The sequence below is a fragment of the Danio rerio genome, chromosome 7 (genome assembly GCF_052040795.2).
Source record: "Danio rerio strain M-AB ecotype USA chromosome 7, GRCz13ab, whole genome shotgun sequence".
Taxonomy (NCBI): Eukaryota; Metazoa; Chordata; class Actinopteri; order Cypriniformes; family Danionidae; genus Danio; species Danio rerio.
In genome coordinates this window covers 76,050,810-76,076,080 of record NC_141027.1, presented here as the reverse complement: position 1 = coordinate 76,076,080, position 25,271 = coordinate 76,050,810, and the positions used below count along the sequence as shown (strand labels likewise).

The window sequence follows — 25,271 nt, the reverse complement described above, 5'->3', positions numbered from 1 at the left end:
GATAGATAGATAGATAGATAGATAGATAGATAGATAGATAGATAGATAGATAGATAGATAGATAAAGAATGATACATAAAATGATAGATAGTACAATAGAACAGCAGATAGAATAATAGAACAATAGAATGACAGATGAGAGAGCGATAGAGATTATGAATGATAGATAGAGCAATCAATAGAATGGCAATTTGATAAAAGGATAAAATGATCGATAGTATAACATATAAGTTGAATGATAGAATGATAAAATAATCAATAGAATGAAAGAGATTGAATGACAGAATGATGGATAGCAAGATAGAATGATAGAACGAAAGAACGACATACAAATGGAATGATAGAACAATAGAATGACAGACAGATTGAACAATAGACAGAGTGATAGCTAGAACGATCAATAGAATGACAATAAGGATAAAAAAATCGATAGATTAAATGATAGAAAGGTAGAATGAGATAGATAGATAGATAGATAGATAGATAGATAGATAGATAGATAGATAGATAGATAGATAGATAGATAGATAGATAGATAGATAGATAGATAGATAGATAGATAGATAGATAGATAGATGGATAGATGGATAGATGGATGGATGGATGGATGGATGGATGGATGGAGGGACGGACGGACGGACGGACGGAAGGGTGGATGGACGGATGGATGGATGGAGCGATCAATAGAATGACAATTAGATAGAAGGGTAAAATGATGGATGAATGATGAAAAGGTTGAATGATAGAATGATATAGATTGAATAATAGAAAGGTAGGATGAAAGATAGGGTGACAGATGAATGACAGACAGGTAGAACAATAGCTAGAGCGATTGATAGAATGATAGATGAATGATAGATCGGTAGATCGATAAATAGAGTGATCGATAGAATGACAATAAGATGACAATAAAATGATCAATAGATGGACAGCTAGATTCAATGATAGAAAGGTAGGACTGATCGATAGAATGACAATTAGATAGAAGGGTAAAATGATAGATAGAATGATAGATAAATGATAGAAAGGTAGAAAGATAGATACAGCAATCGATAGAATGACAATGAGATGGAATGGTAAAATGATCAATAGAATGACAGATGAATGATAGAAAGGAAGAACAATGTATAGAGCCATCGATAGAATGACAATAAGATAAAATGATCAAAAGGATAACAGATAGATTGAATGAAGAAATGTAGAATGATAGATAGAGCGATTGATAGAATGACAATTAGATGGAAGGGTAAAATGATCGATAGAATGACAGAGATTGAACAATAAAAAAGGTAGAACAATAGCTAGAGCAATCGATAGAATGACAGATGAATGATGGTCAGGTAGAACGATATATAAAGTGATCAATAGAATGACAGATAGTTTGAATAATAGAAAGGTAGGATGATAGTTCTAGGATGATAGAGCGATTGATATAATGACAATTGGATGGAAGGGTAAAAAGATCGATAGAATGACAGAGATTGAATGATAAAAAAGGTAGAACAATAGCTAGAGCAATCGATAGAATGACAGATGAATGATAGAAAGGTAGAACAATAACTAGAGCAATCGATAGAATGACAGATGAATGATAGAAAGGTAGAACAATAACTAGTGATTCGTACAATGGCAATAAGATAGAACAATAAAATGATCAACAAAATGACAGATAAATTGAATAATGGAAAGGTAGAATGATAGATAGAGCGATCGATAGAATGACAATTAGATGGAGGGGTAAAATGATTGATAGAATGACAGATGAATTAGAGAAAGATAAAACGCCCTATTCACACGGGGCGTCAGGGTCAACACTTCCCATTCACTTTGAATGGGTGACGTCAGGCGTTGCCGAACTGCATTGTGGATCCGTCGGCGCCGCTTCAGAAGCGTTACTCGCTGCAGAAGTTGGGACTAGCTCAACTTTTCAAGCGCCAACGGAAGCGTCAGCAAATCAGATCGCTGTATGCAAATACAACAGCTCAGACAGTGGCCTATTGCTGACTGAATTTCATTGGCTGACGCTTCTATGACGATCGCTTCAGCCCCAACTTCAGACACGCCTTCAGTCAAGCCTTGACGCTGAAGCCCCGTGTGAATGGGGCGGAACAATAGCTAGAGCATTTGATAGAATGACAGATGAAGGATGGACAGGTAGAACAATAGCTAGAGCGATTGATAGAATGAACGATAGATGAAATGATAGAAAGGTAGAATGATAGATAGGGCGATCGATAGAATGACAATTAGACAGAATAATAAAAAGATTGATAGAAGGACAGATAAATTGAACCATAAAAAGATAGAACAAACGCTAGAGCAATCGATAGAATGACAATAAGACTGAAGGGTAAAATGATGAGTAGAATGAAAGAACAATGATAGAAAGGTAGAGCGATAGATAGAGCGATCGATATAGTGACAATTAGAAGGGTAAAATGACTGATAAAATGACAGATTGAATAACAAAAAAACAACAGATAAATGGAATGATAGAACAATAAAAATATAGATAGACAGAACAACAAAACGATTGATTGATTGATTGATTGATTGATTGATTGATTGATTGATTGATTGATTGATTGATTGATTGATTGATTGATCTCTGACCGCTGGTGTGGTTCTCCAGATAGCCGATGTATGGAGCTCTGAGGATGTGAAAGGTCAGATCTGCATCTGCAGTGTTTGTATCTTCAGCCTTCAGCTCCCTGGAGGAAATGAAGATCCCGTAGCGGCCATCTTTCAGGAGCTCCACTTTCCACAGGGTTTCCAGCACTGCCACCTGTGGAGCAGAGCTGTCCAGAGCTTCAATCTGTCACACACAAATGATAAAGTTAGAAAACAAAAAATTTGTATATGGTAAGCCCTACACAGACATTATTGCATTACAATAATAATATTGATATCACTGACCTGCAGTGTGAAGAAGACGGGCTCTGTCTGCACTCTCCCGTCCAGCAGGAATCCTCTATCTGTGCTGTCTGAGGCTGTGAAAGTGAAGCGGTCTATCTGAGAAGCCCCTCCAGAGTGTTTGTAGGTGACGTCCAGATCCTGCAGGTCCTGCTGGGTGAAATGAGCTCCAGCGACCAGCGCCTGCCCCTTCAGGAGCAACTGCCCGTACTGAGGGGTCTGAATCAGCCTGTAGCTCAGGGTGGACGCTGGACTGTCGGGGTCAGACAGGGATAAAACAGCAGTGGATAAAACAACCGTGGAGCCCTGAGGAACCCGCAGGCCGCTGTTGTGCACTAGTGTGGGGAGAACTTTATCCGTCAGGTCCACTAAGATCTCCAGGGTCCCGTTGCGAGTTGATAGCCCATTGCTGACCATGAACCTATAGGGATGATGCAGATTGATGGATATTGTGAGCAAAAGGCTTAATTAGGAAAGATTATGGGAGAGTAATTAGAGCTGCATAGGAATCCTTGGGTGGTTCTAGCTAGATTACTAAAACAATAATATTAATATTATGTAAACTAAAAAACAAAAAAATGCACATTTGACCCTAAAACAAATACATATTTAAAAGAAATGAATGCATTTAAAACTATAAACAAAACAATACTGAATGTAACTGGATGTAAAATAATGATATATTATTCATTCATTTTCTTTTCGGCTTAGTCCCTTTATTAATCCGGGGTCGCCACAGTGGAATGAACCACCAATTCATCCAGCAGGTTTTTACGCAACGGATGCCCTTCCAGCCGTAACCCATCTCTGGGAAACATCCACACACACTCATTCAAACTCATACACTACTCATACCTACTGCGCCACTGCGTCGCTGTGATATATTACTTTATATTTAAATATTTTGAATTATGGCTTTTGAATTATTCTTGAATTATGAGTAATTTAAAGAATTTACTGCAGCCTGAACTGAATGAGCCTTGTTGTTGTTTTAATTAAGAGATTGCTGTATGATCCCTGTGTTTCAGGTATATAATTTTTGTTTTGATTGTCATCTTATCTTAAAATTAGGCTACAAATATGAAACATGTTTCTGTACAATTATCTCAGCCAGGACATCCTGGAAAGGGGGTTTTCTGGTAAATGGGACCTTCCTAGACAAATAAAGGATAAATAATTATATTGTTGTGATTACATTTATTGGGCGAATCAGTGGCGCAGTAGGTAGTGCTGTCGCCTCACAGCAAGAAGGTCGCTGGTTCGAGCCTTGGCTGAGTCAGTAGCCATTTCTGTTTGGAGTTTGCATGTTCTCCCCGCGTTCACGTGAGTTTCCTCCAGGTGCTCCGGTTTCCCCCACAGTCCAGAGACATGCGATACATCTATTAAATGTTCTTCACACTGAGCCATGAGGTCAGAGAATAGAGGTGAAGTAGGGCTAGTTACGACAAATGATGATGACGAACAGAGTTCGGAAGATTGTAGATAACATTATAGATAAAAAACAATTCTATTAAGATGTTGCTAACATTTAACACCAGGTGGAAAATAACTGTTTAGAGAATATAACCACTATTTAGATGCTGTTACACATATGAAATAGGCTAAACATTATTAAATAACCTACCCACGAGGCACTGGTGACTTTATATCACATTTGCATTACTTTTTACGAAATGTTTCCTTCCTATTAAAAATAAATATATTTCTAATCTGGTATGAAATGGGGAGAGAAAAAGTAGCACGAGTTCAACAGATGGTGGATTCGAACCAGGTTGATGATTAATCGCGTTAAAAGATGCTGATGTGCGCTTTACGATGTACGCCACTCACGCTGTACTCATGTTGTCTCTCTCAATCAGGCATTGATGCGTGTAAACCTTGAATAGCTTATTCCAACTAGGTGCGCTATTTGCAGTTAGCCTAAAAAGACACTCCGAAATTGGCTTTTTTTTTTCCCTTCGCAGGGGCCCCAAGTCCGCACGGGCCCCTAAGCCTATGCCCATAAGGCCCATTGGTTAATCCGGCCCTGTTGCATAAGAGAGCAAGGAGTTTATCCTACAGGTTGGTTTGTCAAACCCACTCACTTGTATGGAGTACACTAGAACTAGACAATATATGCCAGGGTGTGTGCAAATGTGCATAAATGTAATGCTACTCTTATTTCCGATTCTAATTTATTCAAGAAAAAGGAGTTGAAATGAATGCAGACTATCAGTGTATGCTCAAGACTCTTACTGCAGGCTCTCTCTGGGTGCCGTGGCTCTGTTATCATGGACGTAACACACCAGGTTTGCTGCGACGTCCAGCTGACTGAAGGACTGAATCTGCACTCCGCTGTGTTTGATGAGCTCCACGTGTCCATGGGTTGGAGGTGCAGTGATCACATACAGCAGCTCCTCCGGCTGGTCAGCACCATCCACAGCCAGCAGGACGTCTGTAGTAAAAACCACACGATCTCCACGACTGACCCGCACAGGCTTCAGGAACAGCGCTATATCTCCTAAAGAGCAGCACAGGGGGACAACTTCAGCTAAACAGCATGTTTTTCACATATGGAAAAACACATATGAGACCCTGGACTACAAAATCAGTCATAGATCATATTTACTGGCTGGGCCAGTAGGGATTTCTGTGTGGAGTTTGCATGTTCTCCCCGAGTTGGCATGGGCTTCCTTTGGGTGCACCGGTTTGGTCATAGTGCATGGGTGAGTGGGAATGCGAGAGTGTATGAGTGTTTTCTAGTACTGGGCTGTGGCTGGAAGGGCATCTGCTGCATAAAAAACATGCTGTAATAGTTGGCGGTTTATTTATTTTATTTATTTACTTTATTTATTTATACGGGGACAATGTACAACATGACATGTTGTGCCAGAGTTAGCTATAAAGCTAATTTACATCTGTAGTCCCTGGGCAGGAAGGAACAAATGTAACACTTATAACAAATACAATATACACTTACAGTACAATAAATACAACACATCATTGTCAATAAAATGAAATCAAATCAGTGGCTGCATATTTGATTTTGTTTTAGCCAGATTTTAAGAACAGTTTTAAAATTATTGAAAGTGCTGCTCTCTCTGATATACACTGGTATTTTATTCCATCTTTCTGCTGCTTTAACTGAAAAAACTGATTGTCCAAAAGCAGTTCTCCTAAGTTTAACTGAACAATGACCTCTAACAGATGACCTAGTCTGTCTTATATTGTCCTTGCCGACAGTCACACATTGTTTGAGGGGTGGTGGTGCAAGATCATGAAATATTTTATACATTAAACACACATCAGCATAAAATAAGAAACTGTCAAATGTTAGTAATTTTTGTTGTGCAACACAGTTGCAATGATGATAGCTCCTTGGCTTTTTAGCTAAAATTTTAACAGTTTGTTTATATATAACATACAATGGTTTTAATGTTGTAATGTTCGTATGCGACCAGCTTGTAGCACAATAAGACAAATGAGGTAAAATTATTGCATTCATAAAAGGTTTAGCAGCAGCCATAGGTAACTGATGCCTAATGTTTCTATAGATCCTCAGGCTTGCTCTAGCACTTTTGGAAACCTTCTTAATGTGTTTTTTAAAATTTAAATTGGAGTCAATAATTATACCTAAATATTTAAAATGATCAACAATATTTATTACTTCTCCATTAACTAAAATATCTGAGCAATGCTCCTCATTTTTCTTAATTAAAAAAAACATTCCCACAGTTTTACTTACATTGAGGGTAAGACATGAACGATATAACCAATCTGAAACCTTTTTGAGTGCAGCAGTTAGTTTTTTAGCAGCATGTTCTTTGGTGTTAGCGTGAGTATATACTACCGTGTCGTCTGCATACATTTGAACCTGAACTTCTGGACACACTGTAGGCAGATCATTAATGTATAAACTAAACAAAATTGGTCCAAGAATTGATCCTTGTGGAACTCCAAAATTACAATTGATGTATGGTGAGCATGCACCATTAATTCTTGTACATTGCTTTCTTGATTTTAAATATGACTCCATCCATGATAATGCGTTAACAGAAAAATTAAACCTTGATAATTTAGATAAAAGTATGTTGTGGTTAACATTATCAAAGGCCTTTTTAAAATCAAGAAAGACCGCCCCAACAACTCCACCCCTATCTAGACTGGATTTAATTTGTTCAAAAAAGTAACAGTTTGCTGTCTCCGTAGAATGACGTGCTCTAAATCCAAACTGCATAGTGTGTAATGGAAATGTAACATTTTTAATTATTTAACAAACTACATTTTTAATTATTATGTTACTTTATTATTATTTTTAAGAAGTAACTCAGTAACTCAATACTTTATTTAATTACTCGACCCTACACTTCAAATTCATATCATAAATGCACTACACACAAATGTCAATGCCGCATAGACAATAGAAGTTAAATTCGATGACACATAAATCTGAGCCAAACAGGACATTCAGCTTTGTTCATTAAGGGCCAGTTATTCTGCAATTTGACCGTCTGGATGTACTTTGTCCGTTTTTCAATACTATTGGTCAGTCGCTAAATTCCAAGGTTTGTTATTCCCAGATAACAACCGCTGCATAACACAGGCTCATCCGAAAACTTGGAATCTGATTGATCGTCAGTGAATCCATTCAAATCTATATAGTATACTTAATCACATTCAATTTAAATTATATTTTTAATTATTATGTTTGAAAAGTCGGTAACTTAATAAGTTATTTAATTACTTGACCCAACACTTCAAATTCATCTCGTAAATGCACTACATAAAAATGTCAACAATGCATAGACAATAGAAGTTAAATTCGACAATGACTTAAATTTAAGCCAAACAGGACATTTTAGCTTTGTTCATTAAGGGCCTGTTATTCAGTAATAACAACCGCCTGCATGTACTCTATCCCTTATTTATTACTATTGGTCAGTGGCTACATTCCAAGGTATGTTATTCCCAGATAACAACTGCTAAATAACACAGGCTCTTCCAAAAACTTTAAATCCGATTGACTGTCAGTAAATACATTCCAATCTATATAGTATTTATAGAAGTACATTATAAGTAACTGTAATTAAATTACCTGAAAATGAAAAGTAATCTAAAGTAAAATAAAAAGTACAACTTTTTTTGGAAAAGTAATCTAATTACAGCAACTGATCACACCCAACACTGAACATACAGTAATACACACTTTGCTTTCCAGGATCGCATATAGGACATGAAAGCACACCTTTTTCTAGCTGTTTGACTGTGATGTGGAAGTGCTGAGCAGGAGAGCGGTTCTTCCCATCAAACAGGTGGAAAACAAAGAAATCGGCAGCGGGTTCTCCGGGATGAGCGGTGTGAAGGTAACGCAACAGATTCATATCCAGCACCTGCTGAGAGCAGTTCACTCCTGCAGACACAGACAGCCAGTCTGAGCCCACCTGACGAACAGCAAACCATACAGAGTACATCAGTGGTTCATCTGGGTTTGCTCAACACTTTATTACTCATGATACATATTGTAAATTAAAAGAAGGCCTATTATGCCACTATTTACATGATGTAAAATAGGTCTCTGATGTCCCTAGAATCTGCATGTGAATTTTCAGCTCAAAATATTCCTTAAATAATTTTTTATAGCTCTTTGAAACTGACCCTTTTAGGCTTTGATTCAAATTGGGCCTGTTTTGGGGACTGTCGCTTTAAATTCACATTTCAAGAGTTCACACTTAGCTGATGATTGGTAATAAAGCTGGTTTGGCATGCTGTCCCGGGAGTGAGCCCTAGATCCTAGAGCCCGGGGCTCCCTTCCAATGCAGGGCGAGAGGGGAGTTTGAGCTCAGGTAGATCTCGAGAACCCCCCCCCCCCCCCCCCTGTTGCTTAAGGATTGCTATGAGGGTGTGTTGTTGGTGGAATTTGACTATGGTGCTGATTTGATTTAATCAATTTACTTATGTCTCATGTTTTGGACTGTGGGAGGAATCCGGAGTACCCGGGGAAAACCCATGCGAGCACAGGGAGACATGAACTCCACACAGAAATGCAGACTGACCGGGTAGAGACCTGAACCAGAGGCATTCTTGCTGTGAGGCCACAGTGCTAACCACTGGGCCGCCGAGCTGCCCTATAGAGGAAAAGAGGATAAGAGTGGGTGGAAGGGGGGATTCTTCAAGACAGATGACAAGGTAAAATGCTTGGTTATTCATACTGAGTTAGGAATCGTCTGATTGGTGGTTCGTACATTAGTTTGACTCAGGGCCAGCCGTGTCAATCATAAACACGTGATCCTCTCGAAATTAGTTTATAAATAAACTTCATGAGATTGGGTTCTTTTTAAAAGATGGTGGAAACAGGAACAAACACTGCACATGATTAATTATACTGTGATGTTGTTGTGAAAATGAACTTTACCCTGGTATTATTGTTTTACCGGATCCGGCAGTTCATATTTGGCAATGTCTCATACCAACTTTAATGCATGCAGGCAAAAGATCCAAACACAAGACAATTCATTTATTTGACTCTGAGTCGACTCTTCCATTTAAGAATCAATAGTTTTAAGCATAGTGCACTTTCAGATTTAAACCTTAGCTGGATGTTTTCACTGACTTAGAGCTGTGTTACACACTGCATGTAAGGTCATTTTCAAAAACCCATAATAAGGGCGCTTTAACTCAAATTGAGCAAACTGACCTTCATCTGAATGGCGCCATGAGTCGGTAAGCTCTCGAACACATAGAGGATGTGGTCAGGAGGAGTATCTTCATCATGAGCGCTGAGAACAGCACTGGAGATCAGCCTGGACTCTCCAGCCTCCATCTCAATCCCAGTGTTCCTGAGGAAACAAAGCAGATCTCTTCTGGTCTTTAAGATTTAACCCTAAAAGGGGAGCTATTGTGCAAAAATCACCATAATAAGGGGTTTATGCACAGTTGTGTTGCAACCATGTGTGAAAATTAACTAATTCTTATTAATAATCACACTGCAGAAACACTTTGATTGACATTCTCCCTCGTACGCGTCATCAGAGAGGAAATCCCCAGCCCATTACTGACCATCTCTCCCTCATTTACATAGGATTTTAATCCTGTTTTGAATCTGCCACTCTTCTGATGTACAGGTGTTTGAAGCTCCGCCCTCTTTTTTAAAAGGGACACAACATCATTTAAATTTAAAGGGACAGTCACCAAAACAACACAATTCGGATCAAAGTCTAAAAGGGGCAATTTCAAAGAGTTGAGTAACAATGAAGTTAAATAGGGTGTATTTTAAGCTAAAACTTCACATACAGGGACATCAGAGACTAATTTTACATCATGTAAAAAGGGGAATAATAGGTCCCTTTAAAAGACCAAGACAGCCACCTGTGACTAAAAACAAGTGGTTTGTGTCTTTGGACAAATCAGCCATAGTTGTTGATCATCATGGTGCCTCGTCCATGCTAGATCGGTTTAAACCGTTCTCTACTCAACCAATAAACAGAGTTTTGTCTTGCGAAGCCCCAATCAACATGTTTTTGGTAAATTTTAACCATTGCAGAGTAAAATCAGGCATGTATATGCATGCATGAAATGTCAAGTTATACTGTATAAAATGATATACATGTACCAACACAGGCTCACTCTGAAAACGTACTCCTGTGGACATTTCTGGAGACCGTGAATTCTGTAGCCGGAGGTACGTATGCCTGGCTGCATTTCACTTTTTGAAATGAATGCTACGGGGCAGTATGACGCCGTTCCTTTTCGCGCTTACCAGCTGACCGATTACTTCCGTGTGAAGGACCAGTTTGTCCCTTTAACTCGTCGTGTATGTCGGTGGACTTGAGACGACGATAAGTTGACCATGACGAAGATGATGGGGTTTGAGTCTGGGGAAGAGCGGTTCCAGAAGGCAGGTAAGACAAAAACAGAATCCAAAAAATAAAACGAACAAGTAAACAACAGGGTGAAAATGTAGTAAAATTCGAAAACGTGCTGAAAATCAGACGAGGGCTTTTCTTTTTCTGGACGGCTTTTGTAAACTGTCGGTTGGGTTAAGGGAAGTAAGTGAATGGGCAGATCAATCAATAAAATTGGTCGGGTTTAGGAAACTAGGAAGGTAGGTTAGTCGATTGGATTGGTCGGCCGGCCAGTCAGTCATTAAGGCACCGTTTACACTAGTGCGTTTTAGTTTTTAAACGGCGTTGTAGATCAAAAACGATCCGCGTCCACACTAGCGTTTCACCTAGCATTTCTGAACATATCTCTGTCCACACTAAACCACCAAAAACGTATATCACATGACCATTCGCGCACTCTGGGCATGCACGTTCTAGTATAAACAGAAAGCATGTGTCTCGCTCGGCATTTGGTTATTGTTAGTCAACAATAGTTTATTGTTAGTTGAACAATAAACACGATGGCAAAGAAAGCAAGAGAGATATTTTTGTGGACAGACGACGAGGTAGAGTTGTTACTAAACATAACAAATAAATAACTGCACAATGGCGCCTAAAACAGACAATAGTGCAAACAACGCTCCCATTTCTGTGTCCATGTTGTTGTTTACAGTGAAGGCTGGTCTGCTGTCTTCCGGTAGCGTTAAAGTTATGTGTTATGGTCATGTGATAGGGCCTTGAAGAATAAGGGAAGGATACGCAATGACACAAAAGCCCCAATCAGGTAGCGAATCTCGGCAGCCCCGCCTCCGTTTTCAGATGTCTCCGTTTTCCTTCATCCATACTGAGACAGAGCAGCAGCATTTCAGAATGAAAACGGCCTCTCCAGTGTTTCCAAAACGCTCTGTTTTCGGCGCTCGAAAACTCCGGCGTAGTGTGGATGAATGGCGTAACTGTAGCAAAACTTATGCGCTTTCAAACTAAAACATATTAGTGTAAACGGGGCCTCAGAAAGTCAGACAGATAGACGGTCGTTTGATAGCGGCCTCTGGTGGGGTTACGCAAGAACAGCGGGCATGAACGGCACTAATGAGAGAAATTTGAGATATGAAAATGCGCACACAGCGGTCCCTCGCGGATTCGTAAAAACTGCAAAAATACGTAACTCCTGGGATGTATTTTGCGGTCTCCAGAAACATCAACGAGACTACGTTTTCAGAATGAGCTTGGGTTGACATGTATGACCTTTATGACAAACAATTAAACAAAAAATCTTAAGGTCTTTAAAGTTGTGATGAAATGAAAGTTAAGATTGTCCTTTTTTCTGCTATATGGTGACGTAAATCTTGGATCAATTCAAAGCAGAAACAAGACACTAACTGATAGCCTTGCCCTAAAGCACTGATAAAAAATGGTCAAATGGATTGCCCTAAAGGCAATCCATTTGACCAGGAAGTGAAGAAAAGTCGTTTTGAGGGGGAGAGAAGGTTATGGTATTTATATGGCACGGATAAAAACACAGCATGATTTATTTTACTGATATTCATCTGCAGTTACCGGATGATTTGCGGCTCCTCGTCATTGACAGGCAGTATTTTCACCTGCACGTGTTTCTGGAGCTTGTGTTTTCCATCAGAGAGCTGAAGGATGAATTCATCCTGCTCACTCTCAGAGTCATCGTGTACATACATCAGAGTCATGCCTGTGGACAGAGACACATTATAAACTTAAGTATATTACAGTAACTATAGAATTACAACAACACATTAACTCAAGTACTTCATTACAGTATTTACTATAAATTTAATAACGTACGAGTCAAAAAAAAAAAGTTGGCAAGCTTATATTTATGTTTAAATTTGAGACTTGCCGCTCTTGAGGTCATCCATGCAAAAATGCTGGACAGGCTCCTCAGCTCCACGCTTGTAATGTGAGACTTGATTCCTGTGTGGCAGACTGATGATAGAGCCGTGCTGAGGATTCTGGACGATCCTGAACATCAGTCGCTCTTGGGGAACATCCAAATCCACTGCACTGATTACAGACGAGTTTAACTCTGTCCTGTCTCCTTCAAAAACCTAAAGACAAAAACCTGTGATCACATTTACAGTAACTACTGCAATGTTTCTGCATACAGATCGCCAACTCTAGGCTATAAACACAACACTGTTCAATTACTTATGTGGAAAAATGTGTTGGTACTCTTCGATTTTGTCAAAGCCAGTTTCATTTATTGTTCCCTTTATTTAATGCTTTTGCTAAACCACAATTCGAAAGAAAATTTTGTTAGTTTATTGTCTTTATTCAATAAGGTAATGATTCGCACTCATCAAGTAATTGCTTCGTATTGCTTTTATTTTTTCTTCTTACATTCTTCGGGTGATTTGAAGACACAAACGTTTCGGCACATTGCCTTCCTCAGTGTGCACAATGCCTTCCTCACACACTGAGGAAGGCATTGTGCCAAAACGTTTGTGTCTGTAAATCACCCGAAGAATGTAAGACGAAAAATTAAAAACAATACGAAGCAATTACTTGATGAGTGTGAATCATTGCCTTTTTGAATAATAGCATTGTCAAGATTGACGCACCAAAGAAGTTTCTTAAAAACCGCAAATGCGCAGGGAAAACCTCAGCAACTCTACGTTAGTTTATTGTCTATCAGTTTTTATTTATCCTTGCATTTGTTTTTTCAGTGACCATTGCAGTGACCATGGTATTTTTTTCTTTCTTCAGTGGAAGGTTTCCAACAAAATTTAGCTAATTCACATTGGATACATTAATTACATTAGAAAATAACATTTTATAACAGATCAAAAAACAACACAATTTTTTTTTTGAGATGGGGGGGATGGGGGGGAGGTATTTCTTCAAAACGTTATTCGTCAAAAACTTAAGCACATTACATTACACAGTTCTGCAGATAATCTGGAAACATAATGTTGAAAACATGCTGAAAACATAGCATTTATAATGCATAACATTTTGAGATTATTATTAAAGGTCCCCTGTAGTGCTTTGAAATGTGCAATTTTTTATTCGATGATTGACGTAATCTCAACTAAAAAACGAAGAGAGGGCGGGACAGCCTGATCTCACAAGGAAACTTTTACGTTTTGTCAGTTTAGTGGCTTATTCGTAGTAATTCGTACGAGTTCAGTCATAAGAAAATGTACGATTTTAAAAAGGAGGCGTGGCACCTAACCCCACCCCCTGCCTCAACCGTCATTGGGTGGTGAGCAAATCGTACTAAATTGTATGAATTAGATCGTACGAATTCATACGAATTAGCCACTAAATCAAAAAGTTACAAATTGCCGTGAGATTGTGTTGGGCGGGACATAGAGTAGCTCCTCCCCTAGCCAGTAGTGTTTTGTTTTATCACAGGTTTGCCAGTGAGAGGGGTTGAGCTCAAGCGCATCAACTGAAAAGCAAATAAGAAGAATCTTGAAGGGGGTGGGGCATGTCAGATACTAGAGAGCATTTGATTGCTCAAGATTTGATGAGAAACTAACTTATTAGGAGATGTGAAAAAAAAAACGTTGATCCATTTAGGTGGAAGTGACAAACCACAAGCCCTACATGTTAATATCAGTGTTATATTAGTGTTATATTTTATAAATTATAAAAATATAAAAAATATAAAAATATATTATATTTTATAAACGCATATTTTGTCATTGTTTTATACCACACCATCCTTGAAGATTAACATACTGATTCTAACATCTAAAATACGTTATTTTAATTTGACTGGACCTTTAAAGGTAAGCGAAAGCAACGTTTCTCAGGGGAATGCAAACACTTAAGAATGCAAAAACGTACAAAAAATATTTTTCATCCCACTCTTTTTTTTTTGCCCACCCGGTTATTGTTTTGCACCACCACGTCTCTTTAGGCAATAATATTCTCAGTTAGCTGAGAGTTACCGAATGTCCCTGTGACCCACCGTGATGTTTTTAATCTGGAAGTCTGGAATCTCGTCATTAGTTGGACTGATGATGATGTAAAGCGGGACTGGAGATGACTGCTGTTTCCCATCAGACACCTGCACCATGAGCTGGTCAGTGGTGGGCTCTATCCTCTGGTGTCTGGACTGGACATAGTTAATGTGTCCATCCAACACATCCCTGTAGGTGAACGAGGCTGAACGAGGAACAACAACATTAGGATATCAGGATTCAATATACATCAATATCAATATACAAAACTGTATACATATATTATACAGCATTCTGAAATGGAGTTGACCGCGACAACGGGGTTTGAGTTTGGCAAAGAATGGTTCCGGAAATCAGGTAAAACAAAGAACAAAGAACAAATAAATAAATAAATAAATAAACAACAGGCTGAAAACATGGCGAAATCACAAAGTGACGGCTATACTTTTACTAGAGTGTATTTGAAAACACTATCGGTTGGGTTTAGGGAGGGGGGGGGGGGTCAGTCAGTTAGTCGACAACAAGCTACCCTGGTCAGCTGAAGGTTATATTGCGCCCTCTGGTGAATTTACGAAAGAAGAGGAAATGTGAGAGATGTACGTCCAGTTTCGCATTTCGCTGTCCCCAGAAATGTAAATCTGAAATAAGACCTGGGTTGATTTTAGAAGGGTAATGTTTCAAAATGGCAGTGAAATAACAAAACCAACTGACCAATACTGATTCCCACGTTGCTTTTTTCAAATCCTGGACTGGGCAGGATGTTTTCAATGTAGCCAAAGTGTGGAGGAGAAACCAGGATGAGCTGGAGATCCTCAGGCGCAGAGTCCTGGTCTACAATAGTCAGATGGGTCACAGTGATGGAGGCTGATCCACCCTCATCCACCATAAACACCTCACCTGGTGAAGAAAACTACGGTTATGAATCCAAAGAGGACCAAAAAATAGCACTAAAAAGAAAACAGAAGTGTGTTTAATTATGCTTTATAGCCTATTTAACCCTTGTGTAATGTTCAAATTGACTACCCTTTCGTTATGTTGGTGCCTGTTTTAGCCCTATTGACTTCCATTATAACTACATTTTTTTATTGCAAAGCCATGGCACCAAATTATCATGCATTCTTGATTGTTGGTGTTTTTCCCTGTTGAAAAGAGGTTGAATTGCTCATTTTTACTGTTGATCATCCGTTGGCAGCATTAAACCTTTAGATAGGCCTATGCAAACAGGTTACTGGCTTTTATATGGAGTTCTGTGGAGTAAAACAGCAGATTATAGTGTGTGTGCATGAATACACACTTACTATTGTGACTTATGAGAGCTGAGCTGCTTATTTTGATTTACTCAGACATATTAAGGAAAGCATGTAAAGGTCACTCTCTTACTCACACACACACACACACACACACACACACACACACGCACACACACACACACACACACACACACACACACACACACACACACACACACACACACACACACACACACACACACACACACACACACACACACACACACACACACACTCATATTAATTGTTTGCAACCACTTACCTTAAAAACAATTAGAAAATCCAATGAATAAACATACATGCAAACATATTATTAGAACTTAAAAATATCTAAATAATTGTTTTGGTAAAATCATTACCTGTAGCAATCGATGGTGGCTGGTTGTTGACAGGATAGACGGTGATATTAAGGTCATAAACAGGCAGAGAGTTTTGTGGGTTGAATAATGTGTCTCTTTCACTGCAACATGGAGAAATTGGCTCCGTTTCTCCATCAGAGATCACAAAGGTGACGACGTCATGACGTGGACGAAGCCCAATCTCTTGTCCTTGAGTGTATAAGCGACATAACATTGTTATTGTGGTTTTTTATTTATAATTAAACAAAATAAAGCAAATGACATATACCCTTGTGGAAAAATAATTGTTTATATATATATATATATATATATATATATATATATATATATATATATATACTGTATATTCATAGCGCTTCACTTTTTTCACATTGTTTTGTTACAGCCTTATTAAATTCATTTATTTCCTCAAAATTCTACACAAAATCCCCCATAATGACAATGTGAAAAAAAGTTTTTTAAATTGTTGAAAATTTATTAAAAATAAAAAAGCTGAAAAATCAGATGTACATCAGTATTCACTGCCTTTGCTCAATACTTTGTTGATGCATCTCCAGCAGCAATAACAGCCTCAAGTCTTTCTGAATATGATGCTGCAAGCTTGGCACACCTGTCTTTGGGAATTTTTGCCCATTCCTCTTTGCAGAACCTCTCAAGCTCTATCAGGTTGGATGGGAAGTGACGGTGTACAGCCATTTTCAGATCTCTCCAGAGATGATCAATAGGATTTAGGTCTGGGCTCTGGCTGGGCCACTCAAGGACATACACCGAGTTGTTGCGAAGCCACTCCATTGATATTTTGGTGGTGTGTTTTGGGTCACAGTATTGAACTGTGAATACTGATGTACATGTGATTTTTCAGCTTTTTTATTTGTAATAAATTTTTAAGAATTTAAATAACTATTTTTTCACATTGTCAATATGGGGGATTGTGTGTAGAATGTTGAGGAAACAACATTCAGAGGCTGTAACATAAAAACAATGTGGAAAACATAAAGAAATATATTTAAGAGCTATTAACACTTTCTGAATGCACTGTATATATATATATATATATATATATATATATATATATATATATATATATATATATATATATATATATATATATATATATATATATATATAAATAAAATGTAAGTTTCCACACAATTGATTTTTGTTGGGAAAACATGAAGGAAGGAAAGTTAACTTTTTAGTTTTTACATTTAAACAAACACACACAAACACACACACACACACACACACACACACACACACACACATATATATATATATAATTTTTTACAGTGTAGCATGAATTGTACATTAAATTAAAGTGCGACCATTCTAACCTGTGTGTCTGTATGAAATGAAACCAGCGTTTAGATCTGCTTGAATGAAGCGGTCTACAATGATGCCGTTTCTCTGAACGACTCCATGATACGGCTGTCGAGCGATCATATACATGAGAGATCGATCATCGCTGTCTGGATCTGTGGCACAGATGTACTCGATGGTAATAAACACTTCTTGACCCTCTGCACACCACAACATGGGTTTCAGTCCTGCCACTAGAACTGGCACCTCGTCGTTGACCAGCGTCACCTAACAGTCATGCATGTGTTTAGTGTAAAGGATGTTATTTAGATTTAAATGCAGTCATTGTGAGATGTATCTCCTTTACCTTGATGCGTAATATGAAATCTGCTGTATTTGTGCCATCCGTAGCAATGAATTTAATTTCATCATGTTCTGTCTCAGAACTGTCGTGACGATATCTGTCGAGACAAAATAGTCAAAAGATAAAGGTAGCGTTGAGTAAAAATAGATCACAAAGCAAGTTTAAATCTGCTTAAAAAGTCAGTGAAAATATTAATTATATTAACAATAATAATGGAACATAATAAATACATATTTAAATTAAGAATTAAATGAAATAAAAAATTTAATTAAAAATTAACTTAAATTAAATTAATTTAAATTACATTTAAAAAAGAAACTAAATAAATTTAAAATAAAATAAAATAAAATAGAACAAAATTCAATAAAAAAAAATTAATTAAACAAAATTAATTTAAAATTAAATTAAAATTAAAAATAAAATTAAATAATATAATATAATATAATATAATATAATATAATATAATATAATATAATATAATATAATATAATATAATATAATATAATATAATATAATTGCTGTTTATTTATTTACCCTCATGTCCTCAGCAATATGTGGTCATTTGGTACCAGGACATTTAGAGTAAAAACAAAAAACCTATATAGGCAAAATACAATTTAGATGCGATCTTACGTGCGAGTATGTATGATTACATTATTAAGTTTTACATTACATTAAGTTTTTCATATAGGTTATAACATCTAAGATAAACAATTATTTTGATGAAGAATACAGCACATATATTCCCTCTTTGTTGTAAACAAACCTGACCTGAGACCACAAAACCCGTCATAAGTGTCTATTTTTTTATATTGAGATTTATATATAATTTTAATTTATAAATAACAGATATATTATCAGCTTTCCATTGGTGTCTGGTTTATAGTATATTGTAATCATATATACCTCTTAGCAATGCACATTACTAATCAAAAAATTTTCATGTAGTATATTTGCATTAGGCACAGTTGGTATTGCTATCGCCTCACAGCAAGAAGGTGCTGGTTCAAGCCTCAGCTGGCTCAGTTGGCGTTTCTGTGTGGAGTTTGCATGTTCTTCCTGCGTTCGCATGGGTTTCCTCCAGGTGCTCCGGTTTTCCCCACAGTCCAAACACATGTGGTACAGGTGAATTGGGTAAGCTAAATTGTCTGCAGTGTATGTGTGTGAATGAGTGTGTATGGGTTTTTTCCAGAGATGGGTTGCAGCTGGAAGGGCATCCGCTGTGTAAAACATATGCTGGATAAGTTGGCGGTTCATTCCGCTGTGGCGACCCAAGAATATTAAAGGGACTAAGCCGAAAAGAAAATGAATGAATGAATGAATGAATATTTACATAAGGAAATGTAGAAAATGTTGATTTCAGGAACATTAAATCAGTAGCTTTAACCCATCCAATGTATTTTTAGGTGAACTAAGTGTTAATGAAAAACACAGGAACCACATCTGACCTCACTTTTAGGCTTTTCAGATCCCTCACAGTGAAAGTCTGGCCTGGAATCATGAGTTTGCCGTCCAGATAAACACTGCCATGTTGAGGTGCAGTCTTCAGCTCCACGTGTATTGAGTCCTGCAGTGAGTCCCGGTCAGAGAGATGCATGTGGTCTTCAGTCACCCAGATCTCACCTCCTTCATCCACTACCAGCAGCTTCACTTGCACCTGAACACCACCGCAGACACATCTATATGTAAGTAAAGGATTACTACAGAGTAAAAATATTACTTCGATTACAGTTTTACAGTGTTAGTTCACCCAAAAAAGGAAATTTATACTATTAAAAGATATTTTAGATGAAATCCTGGAGCTCTCTCATCTTCCATAGACAGCAATGGTTCGGAGATGTTCAAAGAAAAGAAACCAAAGCGCTCCATGTAACCTCAGTGGTTGAATTGTACTCATACGAAACTCCAAGAATGATTTTGGGTGCCAAAAACTGTATGACTTTCTTCATTAGTGTCATTTGCGCATTCACTACAGACATTATAGGGCTCTATTTAAACAATCTAAGCACTTGCTCTAAAGTGCAGGGGACACTTGTGCAGAGGACATGTCTGAATACACTTTTGCTATTTTAAAGATTGGAAAAACGGTTTGCACAACCAGCGCATGTTCAAATGGGGTTTCCTTATTCTCTTAATGAGTTACTAGCCCCTTTCACACATACAATTTTCCAGAAAGGTTGTATGTGTAAACAGGTCCTTTTTGAAAATACCGGTAAATTCGTTCTGGCTATTTTCCGGAAAAAGAAGTTGTAACATTACCGGCAATTTGCCGGAATGCTGCGCTGTGTGAATACAGAAGGAAGATTACCGTAATAAGCGCGTGCACGTCTAGAACGTGCTGACGTGAAATGTCTGCTTTAGCCAATCGCAACAGTCAGACACATTTACGTCTGCGCGGTTTACGAGAATAAAAACCTTTAAATATTTTTCCAGACACATTTAGCTGCTAGAAGTTAGTCAGATCACGTTTATATGCTCATCTTAATGCCAACTGTATAAATAATCATCGATGAGATGCTTATGATAAGCAGTTGTTTGTTTACCTTCAAGCTTTGCGTGTGCCTGTGGAACAGCCTATGAGCGCCTGCACACGCACATATTATGAACATCTCGACATGCGAAAGTGATCCAGCGAAAGTTGTTCACAATATTGATCATCCACAGAGTTTGTAATTTAGTCAAATGTTTACAAATACAAGCGCAGCCGTTTAAAGCTCATTTGTGGTGAATGATGGCAGAATTTACCGGTATTTTGGAATGGATGTGTGAATGCTCTTTTCCGGAAAATTTCCGTAACGTCCTCGCCTGTGTGAACAGCACTTTTTGAATATACCGGTAAAGTCGTTCCGGAAATTTTCCAGATATTTACCGGTATCACTGTGTGAAAGGGGCTACTGATGTGTTTTGGGTGCATTCAACCAATCAGAGACTCATCTCCCATTCCCTTTGAGAGTAGTTGTAGTCGCGCAATGGCGCATTCACTATTTACATGGCAGATTTTGTGATTAAATAAACTGGATTCTTCACTAGCAGAAAAACAGATCTGCAATTTGCCATTATCACTACTCCTGAAAGGTAAATAAAAAACAAACAGGGTTTGTTGTTGTCGCGCGCGTACTGAAGAGCGGTGTTGTCGCGCGCGTTCTGATCAGCTGTGTTGTCGCGCGCGTACTGTAAAGCGGGGGAGGGGGGTTGAGCGTGCGTACTCAAGATCAGTGTTGTCGTGCGCCTACTGAAGGGCGGGACGGAGGGTGTGTCGCGTCGCGGGGCACTTTTGATCATTTTGTAAGGGCACTTTCTATCCAAGACTAAAAAGGGCATGTGCACTGCACAGGTTGAGCCCTATGTGTGCACGTGCCTGGAGCCCATGATGTTTGTATCACACTGCTGACTCTAATAGGAATGTCATGCAGCCCGCATTAAACACATTGACCACTTGACGAAAAAAAAAAATGTGACTGACGAACAAAGTTTATTTATAGTTTTTTTCTTTTGGAGGGTGCACAAAAGTGTTCTTGGAGCTTCATATAATTATTGTTTAACCGCTGAAGTCACACTGAATGTTTTGGTTCCTTTTTAGGACTTTAAGCATCTCCGGAGCATTTCTGTCTTTATGGAGGATAAGAGAGCTCTCGGATTTCATCTAAAATATCTTAACTTGTGTTTTGAGGATGAACAAAGGAACAAAGGTCTCAGGGAATTGGACCAAAGTGTGGGTGAGTACTTTTTAACTCTTGTAATTAAGGGTTCTTGTACCTCTGGTGCCTGGTTATCCACTGGCAGAACAGTTACGTTAAAGCAGATCCCGGTGGTCGTGCTGCCTTGCTGGTTGGTCACTGACAGGACAAACTGGATGTGCTGAGGGTACGGTCCGATGTCCGGGATGGGGGGCATGTAAGCTACTTTCATGTAGTTGACTGCGTGCTACAGACACATCCAAGAGGATAGTGTACAGCGTCAGTTGCTTCTGGTGAATGTTTTGATTCTTCTAAAGCAGGGGTCACCAAACTTGTTCCTGGAGGGCCGGTGTCCTGCAGATTTTAGCTCCAACCCTAATCAAACACACCTGAACAAGCTAATTAAGGTTTTACAAGGTATACTTGAAACACCCAGGCAGGTCTGTTGAGTAAAGTTGGAGCTAAAACCTGCAGGGACACCGGCCCTCCAGGACCGAGATTGGTGACCCCTGCTCTAAAGCATAACGTTACAATGCTATGTTTGCAGATACTTCAGAAACATGCCATGTGAACATAATTGTTTATCTGAAAAACAATGCTACAGTTATATTCAATTATATTTATGATGGAAAAGAAAACATATTTAATTTCAGTCATGAAGGCTGCCTCATTGTATTCAGCCTTGTGACTTTCAGTAGCTGCCTCCGAAATGAGACGCAGATAATGAAAGTTATGGAAATCCACATGAGCTGGTTTTTAATTAGCAACTAATATAATTATCACAAATGTAAACATTAGCTGAGCAGCTCGCTACTGTGTGGGTTGTCAATCTGGCAACCTTCTTGTGCATTGAGTGGTAGGAGAGGGGGATGGTTGAAATAAACCCTCTCCAATAGTTTTTGAATTTGGACTGCATTACCTAGTTTAACCACTAGGTGTCCAAACTGCACATTTAAACCCAAACTCAGAGTGTTTACCTGAGTGAAAAGCCTCAGCATCGGTGCGCTTGAGTCTTTGCTAAATTTGGGGATGCTGTCGACCAGAAACAACCTTCCTGCATCAGACCCTCTGCAAATTAAAACATTCAAGTCAAACACGTCAAGTCAAATTCTGCAGGGGACTTTTTAAATTGTCCTGTTGGGAAAACGTGTGTTTTCATGCAAAGTGATTGATTTTATACCCATAGGTGGTGGTGTAGAAAGGTGGGGTGGTGACGGTGTATGTAAGCTCACTATCTGGGGACTCCAAATCTACAAAGTGCAGTTGTTGCTTGGTCAAATAGACAACATCAGTCTCATTGATGACTAAGTGTCTCGATACACCCGGAGCTTCTTGTGGAGGCTGATCAGGCACTGGCTGGATCTGAATCACAATGACCTGAAAAATACATAGTAATAATCTAATTATTAAAGAAAGTTTAAAAAGTCTAGTTTACATCTGATTGACTGCTAGAATACCCCTACTATGGACCCTTTTCACATTTCTGAGTTTCTCAGTAGCAGAATTCAGCATAGATGGGTAAACTTAGGCCGTACTCACACTAGGTACAGTTGCCTCGAACCGGGCTAAAGCACGCTTGTCCCCCTTCCCGTCTCCCCCGAAGGCCCGCGCTCACACCACAACCGGGCCTCGGCACGCTTACGTCATCGCTGCTGCGCTGTTCAGTGAGAAGCGCTCACTCTCTCACTCAGCAGCACATAGGAGATTTCTCTAGTTATATCGTTTCAGTCGTTTGATATGCAGTGACATGCAGGCAAATATTTCGCCAAACAGTCGTTAGGGATGCGGTGACATGCAGTCAAATATTTCGCCGAACAGATCCAACAGTTTTGGCGCTCATAAACAGTCATAAAGCTCTCGTGCTGCAGGAATAAGGAGGTCTGCTGAAGGCGCGCAGCTGTCGTGCAGTGAGGGGTTTGCGTCTTTAATAAACTACGGCAGTTTGCGTTCACTGAACAGTAAGAATGATTAATAAATCCATATGAAACAGTCCCTTAAAAGTCACGTCTCGCTTTCAGTTTCGGGGTTTGGCGCGTTTTGCACTCACACACAAGCGTACCGCGCCAAAGCCCAAGTGAACCGCGCTCAGGCGCACCTCTTCCAACCGGGCCAGGGCCGGCCAAGTGATCCGTGCTTGAGCCCGATTCAGCGCACTCACACTTCTCAAACGATCCGGGAAACGGGCCTGGGCACGGTACGGATGGCATAGTGTGAGTAGGCCCTTAGAGCGGAGGACCTGGAGTAAGTGTCTGGGGAGAAGAAAGTCTGGGGTTCTCTCCTAAGGCTGCTGCCCCCGCGACCCGGCTCCGAAAAAATCGGATGAAAGCGAATGAATGAATGAAAGTGGTCATTCGGTTTTGTAATTTTATGCAAAGATGATATAATACATACATAAATACATATAAATATACATATACAGTTGAAGTCAGAATTATTAGCCCCCCTGAATTATTAGCGCCCCTGTTTATTTTTTTCCCCAATTTCTGTTCTGGGAAGATTATTTCAGCACATTTCTAAGCATAATAGTTTTAATATCTTATTTCTAATAACTGATTTATTTTATCTTTGCCATGATGACAGTAAATAATATTTGACTAGATATTTTTCAAGACACTTCTATACAGCTTAAAGTGACATTAAAAGGCTTAACTAGGTTAATTAGGTCAAATAGGCAGGTTAGGGTAATTAGTCAAGTTATTGTATAACGATGGTTTGTTCTGTAGATTATTGAAAAAAATTTGCTTAAAGGGGCTAATAATTTTGTCCCAAAATTAAAAAAAAAAAATTAATAACTGCTTTTATTCTAGCCGAAATAAAACAAATAAGACTTTCTCCAGAAGAAAAAATATTATCAGACCTACTGTGAAAATTTCATTATTCTGTTAAAAATAATTTGGGAAATATTTAAAAAAGAAAATTAAAATTAAAAGGGGGCTAATAATTCTGACTTCAACTGTATATTTAAAAAAAACCTAATTATTAAAAACTTCAAAGGATTTACTATGCTGATGACCGCTAAAGGCATCATAACAGTCTTGTGAAAAGAGTCCATTAAATACGCTGATGGAGATACTGCATTGATCACTGAATATTAATGCATTACCTGAGGCTCTGAAAGGTTAGGAGGGTCATGAAAGTCAGACAGCACCACCTCAAAAGAGTCATCAAACACCTCTCTGCCTGAGTGCCGATAATAGATGATAGAATGGAAGAGGTCTTTCTGAAGAAAACGGTTCACAGGGTATCCTGCAGAATAATGGAAATAATCTGAGTATTGTTTATCACTATTTCATTCATTCATTTTCCTTCGGCTTAGTCTCTGCTTTATCAGAGGTCGCCACAGCTATTTCCAGCATATGTTTTACGTAGTGGATGCCCTTCCAGTACAAGCAAACACCCATACATACTCGTTTACACACACACACATAGACTACAGCCAATTTAGATCATCCAATTCACCTATAGCAAGTGTTTGAACTGTGAGGGAAACCGGAGTGTTTGAACTGTGGGGGAAACCACGCCAACACAGGGAGAATATGCAAACTCCACACAGAAATGCCAACTGGCCCA

At 38.7% G+C, this 25,271-nt stretch overlaps 1 protein-coding gene across 1 annotated transcript in view; it reads right to left on the bottom strand.

The window, feature by feature from the left end:
- Nucleotides 1-25,271, bottom strand: part of frem1a (Fras1 related extracellular matrix 1a) — a 69,210-nt gene that overhangs the window by 13,457 nt on the left and 30,482 nt on the right. The window contains 17 exon segments of the mRNA NM_001190308.3: nucleotides 2,614-2,815; nucleotides 2,917-3,334; nucleotides 5,149-5,413; nucleotides 8,138-8,333; nucleotides 9,587-9,728; nucleotides 12,330-12,474; nucleotides 12,643-12,850; nucleotides 14,722-14,918; nucleotides 15,425-15,610; nucleotides 16,362-16,550; nucleotides 17,696-17,948; nucleotides 18,028-18,121; nucleotides 19,473-19,681; nucleotides 21,781-21,948; nucleotides 22,679-22,769; nucleotides 22,882-23,078; nucleotides 24,805-24,947. Of these exon segments, the coding sequence (NP_001177237.2) occupies nucleotides 2,614-2,815; nucleotides 2,917-3,334; nucleotides 5,149-5,413; nucleotides 8,138-8,333; nucleotides 9,587-9,728; nucleotides 12,330-12,474; nucleotides 12,643-12,850; nucleotides 14,722-14,918; nucleotides 15,425-15,610; nucleotides 16,362-16,550; nucleotides 17,696-17,948; nucleotides 18,028-18,121; nucleotides 19,473-19,681; nucleotides 21,781-21,948; nucleotides 22,679-22,769; nucleotides 22,882-23,078; nucleotides 24,805-24,947 (3,303 nt within the window).